The 13534-nt window shown below is 44.2% G+C and overlaps 1 protein-coding gene across 3 annotated transcripts in view; it reads right to left on the bottom strand.

Annotated features, from left to right (window-relative positions):
* TMPO (thymopoietin) overlaps window positions 1-11425 on the bottom strand; it is a 37899-nt gene extending 26474 nt beyond the window's left edge. For 2 of the 3 annotated variants that reach the window (XM_089652034.1, XM_089652042.1), the window contains exon 1: window positions 11019-11420. In XM_089652034.1, coding sequence (XP_089508160.1) covers window positions 11019-11243 — 225 coding nt within the window. In that variant the 5' untranslated portion in view covers window positions 11244-11420. Of the gene's footprint in view, window positions 1-11018 lie in introns of all 3 variants that reach the window. The other variant, XM_089652051.1, reaches the window with a different exon arrangement.
* Window positions 11426-13534: the final 2109 nt, after the last annotated feature.

Here is a 13534-nt window from a genome sequence, read left to right as displayed (position 1 = left end):
CCTTACTTTCCTCACCCTTCTTCTAACCTCTGGGGATATCTCCCCAAACCCTGGTCCTCCACTATTTCACCCCCACACCAGGCACCCTCCTTCCTCCAGGAATAGCCGCAATCCCCTCAATTTATTATCAGTCCCCGTGCTCCCAAAAACCACCCTCCCTTTTTCATGTGCACTCTGGAATGCCCGCTCTGTCTGTAATAAGCTCACCTCTGTCCATGACCTTTTTGTCTCTGCTTCCCCTGCAACGCTTTCCTATGGAGGCCTCCTCTGGACCCACTCACCCAGACCCAGTGGTCGGAAAGGAGGTGGAGTCGGTTTGCTTCTATCCCCACTGAGAACCTTTCAAGTCCTTCCTAACCCTCCCTCTCTATGCTTCTCTTCTTTCGAGACTCACTGCATTTGGCTGTTTTCTCCCATTTCTCTGAGGATTGCAGTGATCTATCAGCCTCCTGGACCGGTGTCACGCTTTGATGATTTTTCTACCTGGCTACCCTACTTTCTCTCATCTGAACTACCCACTATGATTCTCGAAGATTTTAACATCCCCATTAATGTCAACAACCCGGCTACATCCCAACTCTTAAACATACCCTCATCTTTTGCATTAGCACAATGTATACAGTCCTCCACTCACTCTGATGGGAATACATTAGACCTTGTTTTCTCCCATCTTTGCACTTCCTACAACCTCACAAACACCACCTTTCCTCTCTCTGATCACAATCTCATCACATTCACAGTGTCCTCGTCTTCAAACACCTATCCCTCCAAGCAGCAAACAATTACCCACAGAAACCTTCACAACTTGAACCCTTTCAACTCTGCAGATGACCAACTCTATGACAGAATCTCTCCCTTGTCCTGCCCTGGCCACTGCTGTCTACAACAGTTCACTTTCATCCGCATTAGACTCGCTTGCTCCTCTAACACAAAGCATCAGGCCCCGACCATTACAACCGTGGCAGACTGACGACACCAGAAATCTTAAGTGACATAGTCGTGCGCTGGAGCGATTGTGGCGTAAAACCAAATCTCACCAAGCATTCACCTTATATAAATCTACTTTCTTAACATACAATTCCTCCCTCCATGCTGCCAAACAAGCCTACTTTGTCACTCTTATTAATACCTTGTCTTCCAGTCCTTGTCTCTTTTCTACTTTTAACACTCTACTTTCTCCACCTCCACCCAGTACCTCACTCACTGCTTATGAGATTGCAAATCATTTCAAAAACAAGATTGATGCAATTCGTAGGGGCATAACCACTGCACAGACATCCATCCCTCTTAGCATACCTTATACTAAACCTCCCTCAACACTTTCCTCTTTTGACCTTGCTACTACCGTCACTAAGGTTTTCTCAGAAGCCCGTCTCATTACTTGCCCCCTAGATCCTGTCCTCTCACAACTACTTCGGTCATCCTCTTCTTCCATCCTATGCTCCCTCACATCTTCAATCTCTCCCTCTCTAACAGTGCCTTCCCCTCCCCTCTAAAGCATGCACACATCACTCCCATACTTAAAACACAAGCCAGCCTGTTGCACAACAAAGGTTAACAATTGTAAATGTAGCTCTTAATTAGTAGGAAATGCAACAAAGCGGTTCAACTTGCAAGGCAGAGTGTGGAATTGACAAAATAAATTTTAAATTGGACATAACCATGCTCATTTATGTTTTTATTGGCCCCGTAGAGGTTAAGGACAGACAACAGATAACGAGTGATTAGACCATCAAATATGACCTGACAGGCATGCACTAACATTGTTGCAGACTCATTCATAAAGTCTGAGCATGGGGCAAACCCACTTGGTCTTCTTCATCCACAACGCTACATTTCTACAGGTTTCTATTCTGATATATGAAGAATGATGCTGAACTAAGCTCCTTCCAAGCTAAGGGTTCAATCAAGTCTTCCTGTCAGTTTCTCAGGTGGACCTGACTGGTCCCTCCATTCTCCTCATGGGACGAAAAAAAAAAAAAAAAAAAATACCCGACGGGGATCCATGCCCTGCGTCTAGGCATATTGGATCCAGGACAGTGGAGTCCGTTTACACATGACCACCCGTATAGCAAAGTGGACTCTGTCCGTGTCCGCTCTGCAAAAACTGAGGGGAAACAGACCTGTTATCCACTTACTTAGCGCTGATCAGCAGACAGCTCCCTTGTGGATCTAATCTCAGTCTGCCCCGTGAGAGCTTTCACCTCAATTAATTGTATTTTCATGCAGCAGATAATCTACAGGATTGTCGTCATTTGTACCTCTTACACTGCATAAATATTACTTTATGCATCAGATTGTGGCCTAGCATTTGTAAACATTTTACTGTATGTACATAGAAGCAATCATTAACCGCTTCCCCGCCGCCCTATAGTAGAACTACTGCTACGGGGCGGCAGGGCTGTGCAAAATCACACGCTAATATATATTTTATATATATATATATTTTTTAATATCTCTGGGTAGGGGGCGCATGCCACCCCACCCACACTGCCATTGGCAGCTACAGATGTCAATCACCGGGTCCCAGCCAAAGATTCCCCGGTGATCACCAAGTAACACAGATAGGGGAGAGACCAGTGTATAAATAGTCTCTCTCCTGCCAGAAAGAACATGCTAGTAAAATAGACAGCACATGAAGTAAAATAGCACACAGTTAACTCTGATTGTCCCAAATGTTAACCCCTTCCTGCCCAGTGTCATTGTTTTATTAGCACTGATCACTGTATTAGACTCCATGTACACGAGACTACCCTGACCGCCGGCCGTGTGGAAACGCAAATTACGGCAAAAGCGGTACCGCAGTTTTGCATTTCCCCTCGGTCGGCGGTCAAAAGATTCCTTTCCTGAACGCAATTCTTCCATGTTCAAGAGAGAGAGGTTTAACTTCACCTAAACACAGCAGCTCCTAAACTCTGCTAAAAGCCTATATGTACATGGACACATAAGCCTTTAGGGAGTTGAGTTTAGGAGCTTTGGCAAAAAAAAATGCCAAAAGCTCCTAAACTCGAGTTTAGCTGCTGCTCATGTACATGAAGCCATAGTGTCATTGGAATGTCAGTGGCAGTTTAATCAGTTCTCACCCAGTGTCAGAAGAAAAAAAAAAAAAAAAAGTAAAACCACAAGTCATTTTAAATTTTTTGTTTTCAGTAGTAAACACTAGAACATTTTTCTTCAAGCCTAAGGGTAGAGAAAAAAATTCTATATTATACACACACACACACACACACACACACACACACAAAGATCAGCTAGGGACAGGACTATTAATGTGCTCTCACTTGCGCTTCTGGTTTCTTTGAAATTTTCCTACCTTTTCACAAATGAAATATGGGGCAGCCATTGCTTAGCATCTAAAAATGCTAGCTGTCTGGCTGCCATGCCAATCCATAGCTCTTGAACAAGTTTGCAGATCAAGAAAGTAAAAACTCCAAAAGCTTGTATACTTGTTCATTATTAAGCTGGATGGACACACATTCCTGAATTCACACAAGCAATGTGGATGCAGGGATCTCCCCCATCTGCGCTATTCTATTCTGACAGCAGAGAGCCCCCCCGAATACACTGATGGAATCCTATTTCAAAAGACTGAAAGCAGTCATAAAACCAAAAGGTGCTTCAACAAATTATTAGTTTAAAGTGTTAGTAAATCTAGGGCCCCGCATCCACTATATCTGGTCTCCCGCAGTACACAGAACATGGAAATGCAATTATTTTAGTAAATATAAACTGCTAAAAACCTTTTCTCAGCAGCAGTTAGAGCAGTCTTGTGACTTCAGCAGAGCACTGGTTAAAGCTTGTAGGAGGAGTTTTCTTTCCGCTCTAGGAGGATGTGAAATCCTGATCCTCTGTCTGGACAGTGCTGATTGCCCTGTGCTGATTACATGCACTCTCCGAACAAGAAAAACAAACAAACCCCTCTCTAGCAATACACAAACTGAGTATATGACTACAGATCCAGTCTGTCAGGTGGCCATTTCAACAAGAGGAGGGGCAGAGATGACAGGATCAAACAGCCTTTTTACACAATGCAGAGGATTAACCCCTTAGGTTCCACAGTGAGTATAACAAGCATGCTATACTGCATATACAGGCTGATTTTACGGTTGGGGGTTTAGTAACACTTTAAGGGTATGTATTACTGTGTTTATTTTTCCTTCTATAAAGATTTTAGTTTCTTTTTCATTGAATTGTACACATTAAGCCCTGGTTCACACTGATGTGGTGCGGAATTCACAGCGTTTTCAGTGTGAATTCCACACCACATCATAATCGCATCCCGTTCGCACGGACCGATGTGGGTGTGTGTGTTAACGACACCCCCACATCGGTCTGCAAAATGCAGTGCGATGTGCAGAATCGGATCACATAGGTGTGAATACCTATGTGATCTGATTCTAGCGCAGACCAAAAAAGGGTCCTGCGCATTTTTGGTGCAGGTGCGGTGTGAATAGAGCCATACAAAATGTATGGCTCCAATCGCACCGCATACAAATCGCATGCGATTTGCACAGGAATGCGGTGCAGTTCCTGTGCGAATCACATGGGATTTACCGCTCTGGACTGATGTGAACCCTGGCTAAAGGTGGAAAAAATTCAAAAATTATTAATCTTGGTCTGATTATTTTTACATCTCAAAAACCCAGCATTTTTACAGGAGTGTGTAGACTTTTAATATCCACTGAAATACCTTCAGTGTACAGCTCACCCCAATACTTACCTGAGCATCTCTATCCAGCGATGTGCATGAAAGCAGCAGCTCTCATACGTCTCTCCCTCCTCACTGGCTCAGGTACAGCAACAGGAGCCAAGATTGCTGGTGTGGGACCAGGGAAGAGGATGATCAGTGCTGCTTTTAGAAAAATCATTGCACAGGGCAGGTGAGCATATGTATCTTATTTTTAAAAAATAAAATCTGAGTCTTTAATATCACTTTAAAGGACAACTGTACTTTTTAAAAAAAAAACTTCACTAATTCACTTCCCACACCTCATGAACTTACCTGCACTAAACTAAACAGAACCACATCCTGTGCAAATTTTACAAACATTCTCTCTGGTGATGGCTGCATCTGCACAGAGCCCTCATGAGACCATGCTGACAGCAGTTCCAATGTCAGAATAGTCCATACAAGTCTATCAAGTCTTCGGCATCAACCAGTGCCAAATAGATTTCTGATGGAGAGGTGGTGTTCATATTGCGCAGGATGCAGCACTGGGGTAAGGGTGTTCCATCTGCAAGTTAGTTCTGGAGGGGTGGATTCAAGGAATTTAAAAAAAAAAAAAAAAAAAAAAAAAAAAAAAAGGTACAGTTGCCCTTCAAAGTTAACTAGAGGCAAAGCTTTTTTTAGATTTAAGGTTGAATAGTTAAAGTGGTTGTAAAGACTCAAGGTTTTTTTCTCATCAAGCATGAGGGTAAAAAACCTCTGTGCAGCATCCCGCCCCCCCACCCAAATACTCCCTTAAGCTCCCTCTTGATCCAGCGATGTGCACTGGAGTCTCTGCTATACTGGGACTCCCCATACTCATTGGCTGAGACAGCAGCAGGAGCCATTAGCTCTCACTGCTGTCAATCATAGCCTGTGAGCCAAGGAGACATAGGGGATGGGGCCCAGCCGCTTCTCAGTGTGTGAATAGACACACGAAGCAGCGGGTGCCCCCATAGCAAGCTGCATGCTGTGGGGGCACCAGACAGAAGGGAGGGGCCAAAGGCGCTGACAGGAGACCCAAGAAGAGGAGGATCTGGGCTGCTCTGTGCAAAACCCCTACACACACCAGGTAAGTAGAACACATTTGGTATTTTTAGGGGAAAAAAAAAATTGTAAGCCTTTAGTATAACTTTGAAACCTCTGTCAAGTTTTTCTAGCTGTCTGTTTCCCCATTACAGAGACTCACTGTCTGTAATTACCCTACATGTTTAGATTTAATTAAACTCTGGGGACTAAACAAGAGAAATGGATTCTTCCATGCTAAACAACCTGGATGACGGAAAATCTTATCCCAGCTATTGTATTCAGATATCAGCAGCACCCATGGCTGTCTAAACACCCCAACAGTGACTGCAACTGATTAGAAGCAGTCATTTTCCTGTTTGGACAACAATTTTTCAATAGACTTTTGGAGGAGCCCATAAGGCCACCCGCAATTCTAATTTCAGAGTCAGCAGGAAATGACTGAAATTAAAGTATCATATGGCTACCTTAATTGTCCTGATCTCCAATGTCAGTGTCAAAGAAAGTGAAGTTGCGTATGAAATTTGCCACTAGAACAGAAAAGGGTTATTCTCCCAATGGGTAACAGTCCATATTCCCATCGCACACGTTCCTGGAATGGGCTCTGCAGCAACCACCAGCTGCATACTAGAGGCTGAGGCAGCAGGATATAGGCAGTGATTGGATGACATGATTGGGGGGGTAGCAAATATTACAAGCTCAGTTTTGGAAAGATTGAGTTTAAGGTAGTGGTGTGACATCCATGCCGATATGTCGCTTAGTAGATTTGTGATACGCAAGGAGATTGAGGGGGTGTGCTGGGGAGTGGAGAGATGGATCTGGGTGTCATCAGCATAGAGGTGGTATTGGAAGCCATGGGAGGTTATCAATTGGCCCAGGGAGGAGGTGTAGAGAGAAAATAAGAGGCCCAAGGACAGAACCTTGGGGTACCCCAATGGAAAGAGGGAGAGAAGTGGAGGAGTTGTATGTGACACTGAATGTGTGCACTGAGAAAAGGTAAGAAGAACCAGGAGAGAGCAGAGTCACAGAGGCCGATGGAGTCGAGTTTACTAAGGAGGAGCGGGTGGTCGACTGTGTCAAAGGCAGAGGAAAGGTCAAGGAGTATGAGTATACAGTAAAGGCTATTGGTGTTAGTAGGACAGTTTCTGCGGAATGTAGTGGGCGGAAGCCAGACTGTCGGGGATCAAGAAGGTTGGTGTCGGTGAGGTAGCATTTGATACGGTTGTGAACAAGGCGCTCGAGAAGTTTGGAGTCAAACGGGAGCAGGAAGAAGAGTGTTAGGTTATTCAAACAGGTGGGGTTCATCGAGGGTTTTTGAGTATGGGGGTAACCAGTGCATGTTTGAGCGGGGAGGGAAAGGTGCCCATGGAGAGAGGTTGAAGATGTGGGCTAGAGACTATAGGATAAAGGAAGGAAGGAAGGAGGCTGCAACAGTCATGAGGGGACAGGTGGTGAAGTGGGCCTTGGAAAGGAGTTAATTATCTTCCTTGGTGGTAGGAGGGTCAAAGGAGGAGAGTGTTAAGTGTGGTGTTGGGCCTGGTATGTTGGTTGGAGAAGGAAGCTTGACACTGGAGATCTCATCAAGAATTGTGTCGATCTTTTTCTTGAAATGACTGGCAAACTCCTGTGCAGTAAGTAAGTTGGTGGGTGGAGGCAGTGGGGGGTGGAGTAAGGAATTAAAAGGTAAAAAAGAGTTGACAAGGATTGGATGAGAGGGTCTTGATGAGAGTGTTGTAGTAGGTTTGCTTAGCAGCGTGGAGGCTGGAGTTGTATTTGAGAAATGCAGATTTGTAGAGGGTAAAGTCTTTCAGGGATTTTGTGTCAACTGTTCTCTATCTGCCCAGGCATTCAGCAGTGACCTATGCAGGCCACAGCATTTCAATTTACAGCATATCAACAAGCCCTTTTGAAGTCTATTCACACCAGGTGTGGTAGGGCTTAGGGTTTTTGAGCACAGTCCAAACACAAGACCAGTCAAAAGGCCTCCTCTCACACCTGGTTGGTTCACACCAACACACTGCAGTGGTGTGTGCCATAAAAAAAAAAAAAAAAAAAAAAAAAAAAAAAAGAGAAGAGTATGGTAGGCTGGATCTTTTTTTTTCAGAAAAGGTGAACAGTACGATGTGCTGCAATTTGAGCGTCAGCAATGTAGTGATCTTACAGCATAGCACACCAGCGGCTTTGTAATACAGCAGCTGATGTGGATAGACCCGAATGATATGTTCACACTAGACCAGTTTCCCTGCAGGCACTTTTGCATGGGCAAAGCAGCTAATTCATTTCAGTTTTCCAAGATTGCAGCTGCAATGAAACCGCACAGCGATACATGGTTCCCATCATGCCAAAATGTGCTGTGGTTTCTAGTTCTCCTCCCCTATTTTCTGTGACCCAGAAGGCGACATGTATGATGTCACTTGTGGGTCACGGCTGTCACTTTCCCCAGCTAGAATAGTCAGGGATACTTGTATTGCAATGCGATCTGCATTGCAATACATCTAGTGGAGCCCAGAGGAGACATGCAGGGTCTTTAAGACTAGGATCACATATGTGCAGGTGGTGCCACTGCAGATCTGCCCAAAAATCTGTGCAGCCGCACCACCCACACAAGAAAGTGGACACGCATGCGGGTGCCATTAATTCTAATAGCACGCCGCCCACACTGGAAATCGCAACCGTACTGGGAACCGAGGTTCCCGTGCGGGCTGCGTTTTTAGAAGACGTGCAGGGACTTCTTCCCTGCGTGTCCTGGGCCATGGAAGGCCATTCAAATGAATGGGCTCTCGTCGTGCCCATGCAAAATGTGGACAGCAGGAACACAGCTATGTGAACTAGGGGTTAGACCCTGCATGTCTCAATAAAGAGAGCCCGTCACCTAAAAATTGTTACTCAGGGGACTTTGTGTACCCTATGCGATTGTAAAAAAAAAAAAAAAAAAAAAAAACCCAAAACTTTCTTTTTTGCTTGCAAAAAAATAAAGTCACACCCAAACACATAACATGCCCCCCCCCCAAAAAAAAAAGTGGAATCCCCCCCCAAACGCACGAACATAAACGCGCATGAAGGGGCACCTACAAGCGAAACCGTCAATTGTGATACACCTTACATATCGCCATGCACGCTGGAGAGCAATAATTCTAGCACAAGACCTCCTCCGTAACACTAAACTGGTGAGCTATAGGGGCTTTTTAAGCATCGCCTATAGAAAATATAGGGTACCCAAGTTTGTCACTATTTCATAGGAGCACACAAATTTAAGGTTTGGAATCTATTTACTCGGAGCAACAGCATTATTTTATTTTACCGAAAATGTAGGTAATTTATTGCTTTTGATTGCCCTAAAATTCACTTTAGTGTGTTTTTTACTGAAATTTTGCATTCCCTAGACATTTGTGGTAATATCCGGTGAAATAAAAATTTGGAACTACCATTATTTACTTCTCTAGGGTGTCTACTTTCAGAAAATATGTTGTTTGGGGAGTTTGTGTAATCGCCAGGCCTGAAATAATTTTTAAAATGTGTGCAAAAAAGGCTCTGGCGGCGAAAGGGATAAAAGTCCAATAAAACACTGTCTCATCCAGATCTGAACATGCTCAGTTGCTCTCTATTTTTCAGCAAAGTGCTGAAAATTTAGACACCGATCTGCTGACAGTCTAAAGATTTACTTCTGCTCAGGGATTCTGGGCTTCAGCAAAATGGCAGCTTCCAACAAGAAGAAACAGCAACAATACTGGAGGCAATTTAGAGAGTACACAATTTTGGTAGCACAATTATCCATGTGAAAGGTATGTTCCTTCCTAAAGAGTATTATTTTTTGTCAAGTTGTTTAGGGTAACGCTCCGCTTTAAGGTCTGATCACATTACTTCACATGTGCGACAAAGGCAAATGTGTACAATAGTAACTGTGTAAACAGCTTCCAGTAAACTGCAATCCATGCAAATGACTTGTTATATTTTCACACTGTCATCTAGCAAACAAAATGACAAAAAAAAAAAAAAATAATAATGTGCCTGGCTTTGACACTAGCACCAAAACACACACACACTGATATTGAGATATATATATCTCAATCAAGTCGGGTAAGAACAGAGCATAGCAGCGTTTGGTGCACATAACTGCTGGTCTCCTAAAGACAGGCATACAGTCACAGTACAAGTTATCAGACTAGAGCATCCGAAGGAAAAAAAAAAAAAAAAAAAAAGGCGGGAACTTTCTGACCAATTCCTACAGATGGAGCTCTATTAAAGTAGCAGACGTACAGTGCCAGATGATACAGACGCAGCCCTGGGGCGTACAGCTGGGGTCTGTAATAGTGGCAAACAAGCATAACATCCTCTACTCCTACCTGGCCCTTTACCTGACTCACAGCGAGCTGCTCTTCATTTCTATACAATTGTCCTTGTAGAATACTGTACATCCTTTTCTCAACCTTTTCAACACAGAGGAACCCTTGAAATAAATTTCCACTCAGGGAACCCCTGCTAAAGATTACTATATATGTACACAACTCATGATCAGTGGGAAGAATGCCTCTTACACTTTTGGTCAGTAGGAAGAATCCCCCCACCTTATAGACAGCTAAAAAGATCATAGGTGTCAGTGAGAACTTATCTAAAAGGCTGAAATTGCTCAAGGAACCCTTAGCAACACCTGGTGAAATCCCAGGACTCCATGGAACCCTGAGGGAGAATCCCTGCTGTAAACGCTAGTACTTTAGGATCTTCCGACAGCAGGATCTGACAGTCATGTCAGTAAATTCCATGAACAAGGCCTAAAGTTTAGCACAAGTGACAGCAAGACTTGTTTTGGTGGCTATTACGGAGAATTACATAAGTTCCCCATACAGCATTTCTGATCCCACTTTTAGTACAACTACATGAATACAGGAGGACAATAGATGAGTGATCAGACAATAAGGATTCGATTTCTCTGCTCCTTACTCTTGATCAGGCATGGGCTGATAAGGGGGAAGCACTGGAGGCCTGGACTGATAGAAGGAAGCGTCCTTAGGAGTAGTCAGGCGCTAACGCCACAGTCTCATTCATTTATTCATTCATTCCCCCCCGCCAAGGACTGCGATCAGTAGGGAGCTTAGAGCACGCACGGGGTTGGTAAACAAAGCGATGCAATAGACAGCCGGCGGTAACCAATAGCAGCCCGAGTTCAGCCTCCAGTAGGTCGGGTGGCAGTGTCCTAGCCTGGTTGCTATAAGTAACCGCGCGCTGCGTTATGGACGGCTAGGAGGTGGCGTAGGTCAGTGTGAAGCCTTCTTCCCCCCATGTCACTCACCCGTCCAGGCGGGCGCCCTCTGCCCCGCACCGGGGTGGCCTCCCTCTCTTCGTCGCTGGAGAAGTCGGGGGTGCCACGGTTGCGGGCGGTCAGGTGCTGTAGATAGAGCTGCACGTAGACATCTTTTTTCTGCTCCCCGGCCGGCAGAGTCACGTTGTTGGCCACCAGCTCAGTTTTCAGCTTGTCTTTGGTGAGAACGGTCGGGTCTTGCAGAAACTCCGGCATGGCGCTGACATACAGGAGACACAGACACGGGGCGCCCGGGGATGCTCACTGCGCGGCGAACAGAGCCAGGAAGGAAGGCGCCAATTGTTCTTTGAGAGGAAAGGAAGCAAGCTGAGTGCTAATAACGGCCGTCCTGTGTTCGACGGAGGAGCGGGACGCCGAACAATAACACGCGCGCCGATTGGCTGCTCAGGAAAGCAAGGCGCCCGCTCATTGGCTGCTGGCTGCCTTCAAAAAATAAAGCGACATCACATAGAACGCGGCCTTTCCAGAAGAGACGCCGGCTGAGAGCGCGTGGAGGGGGCACGCCTTTGTGTGAGGGGATGTGCCTGTCCTGGCGTGTGTATGTCCCGTATAACACTGTATTAACATCAGGCAATGAGGGAGGAAAATATTGTAGCACGTGTGTGCTATTCACATCACCTCCTCTTATCCAAGCTTCTGCTAATGTTACAAGACTGCTACTTTACTGTGGAACTAAAGGCAAAATGTATCCGTTTACCACTAGGCAGTTCTAACAGCATACCTGCTATGAGGTTGACTTGCTAAAGGCAAATAGACTTTGCACTCCGCAAATGCAGCTGCATTCATTTTCCTCAGAGTGCAGTCAATGTGGGAAGCTTCACTTTGTAAAGAATACCCAATCAAGTGCAAGGAGAAAAAAAAACAAAGTCTCTGCTTGCAGACGATTGGATGATGGAAATCAGCAGCTTTGTTGCATTTACACAGATCTGGGGAAAACAAACGTGACTCCACTTGTAAAATGTAAAGGTTACTTGCCTTTAGTAAATCCACTGTCAGTCCTCATGCACACTTCATGTTTTTGGCTTTTGAAATTTTTTTCTACAGCTAGTAAACTCCCCAGCATGTTGTCGTATGTGTCCATGTACACAGACTGTAATCAATGTTTTGTGGCTGGAAAAAAACCCAGGACTAGTGGGTTTCTAGAGGCGTTTTTTAGCTGTAAAAGCGCTCTAACGCGTTAAAACGCTGCAAACTGGCATTTTTGGATTTTTTTCCAATAAAAAAGTTTTTGGTTAAAAACAAAAACGCTAAAAAACGCAAACGTGGGAAACCACTGCTAAAAGCCAATGCAAAAACTGAAAAACTTGTGTTTTAAACATTTTACACAGCTAATGTTATCAGAATGTCCAGTGTGCACAAAGACTCATGTCTCTTCCGCATTAAAATACACCAACCTGCCTGACTCCAGCGTACCGTAAAATGTACATTAATCAGTTCCCGCTCAGCCAATAGCACAAAGACAGCCGGCAAAACACCTCGTCCCTCCGGGTGGATGCCATATGGCGTCCTTTCAAGCATGCGCACAGCCACTCTGCGGCGCAGTCTGTTACCAGCCATGTACTTTGGACATGGCCGATGACAGATCTGTGTACCGACCCGGTTTTCAGTACCATGTGACCTGCTGTGACCAATCACAGCAGGTCACATGACAGTTGCATGCAATGGATGGCTTCCTTTCATGCCATCCATTGTATACTAGTGTGTCTAGCTGTGAATGGTCACAGCAATCACATGCCAAAGCTGGGCCAATCACAGCCCAGCTGTGTCAGGTGATTAGCCGTGGCCAAATCACAGCTAAGCACAAAAAAAAAACCCTGAATGAATCGATGTCATTCAGGTAAATGCTTGCTTATAGCAAAGTAATTCTTTGCTATGAGCAAATTGTGTAAAAAAAAAAAAAATAAATACTGATCACTTCCCCAAAGTAGTACAATGTTACTATGGTAACATTATACTACTTTGGTCATGGTGAAATATGAAAAAAAATCTTAAAAGAGAAAAAAAAGTAATAATTTTTTTTTTCGTGTGTCACCAGTCAGTGTCCATGATCAGCGCCATGCCAGTTATATGATGACGCTGTACTGCACTGGTGACAGTATGTGGAAAAAATAAATAGTGAAAATCTTTTGAATTTTTTCATTTTCTGAAAAATTATGACAAAAGAATTACAACTTCAAAAAAAACTCGCTATGCATCTTATGAAATACGTCGGACTGTCTACTTTGCAAAAAGGGGTCATTTGGGGGATATCTGTACTTATCTGACATTCTTGGACCTCAAGAAATTAGATTGGCCCTCAGTACTTCAGGATTGATCAATTTTCAGATATATACCATAGTTTGTGAACTCTATAACTTTCCTACAGACTAAATAATAAATACTGATTTGGGTTATTTCTACCAAAGACATGTAGTAGAATACATCTTGGTCTAAATTTATGAAGAACAATTATTTATTTGCAAACTTTTATAACAGAAACAAAGAAA

The sequence above is a fragment of the Staurois parvus genome, unplaced genomic scaffold (assembly GCF_062004578.1).
Source record: "Staurois parvus isolate SC_StPar_1 unplaced genomic scaffold, SC_StPar_1.0 ptg000025l, whole genome shotgun sequence".
Taxonomy (NCBI): Eukaryota; Metazoa; Chordata; class Amphibia; order Anura; family Ranidae; genus Staurois; species Staurois parvus.
Note: the sequence above shows the minus strand (reverse complement) of the source record. Positions and strands in the feature narration are given on the sequence as shown.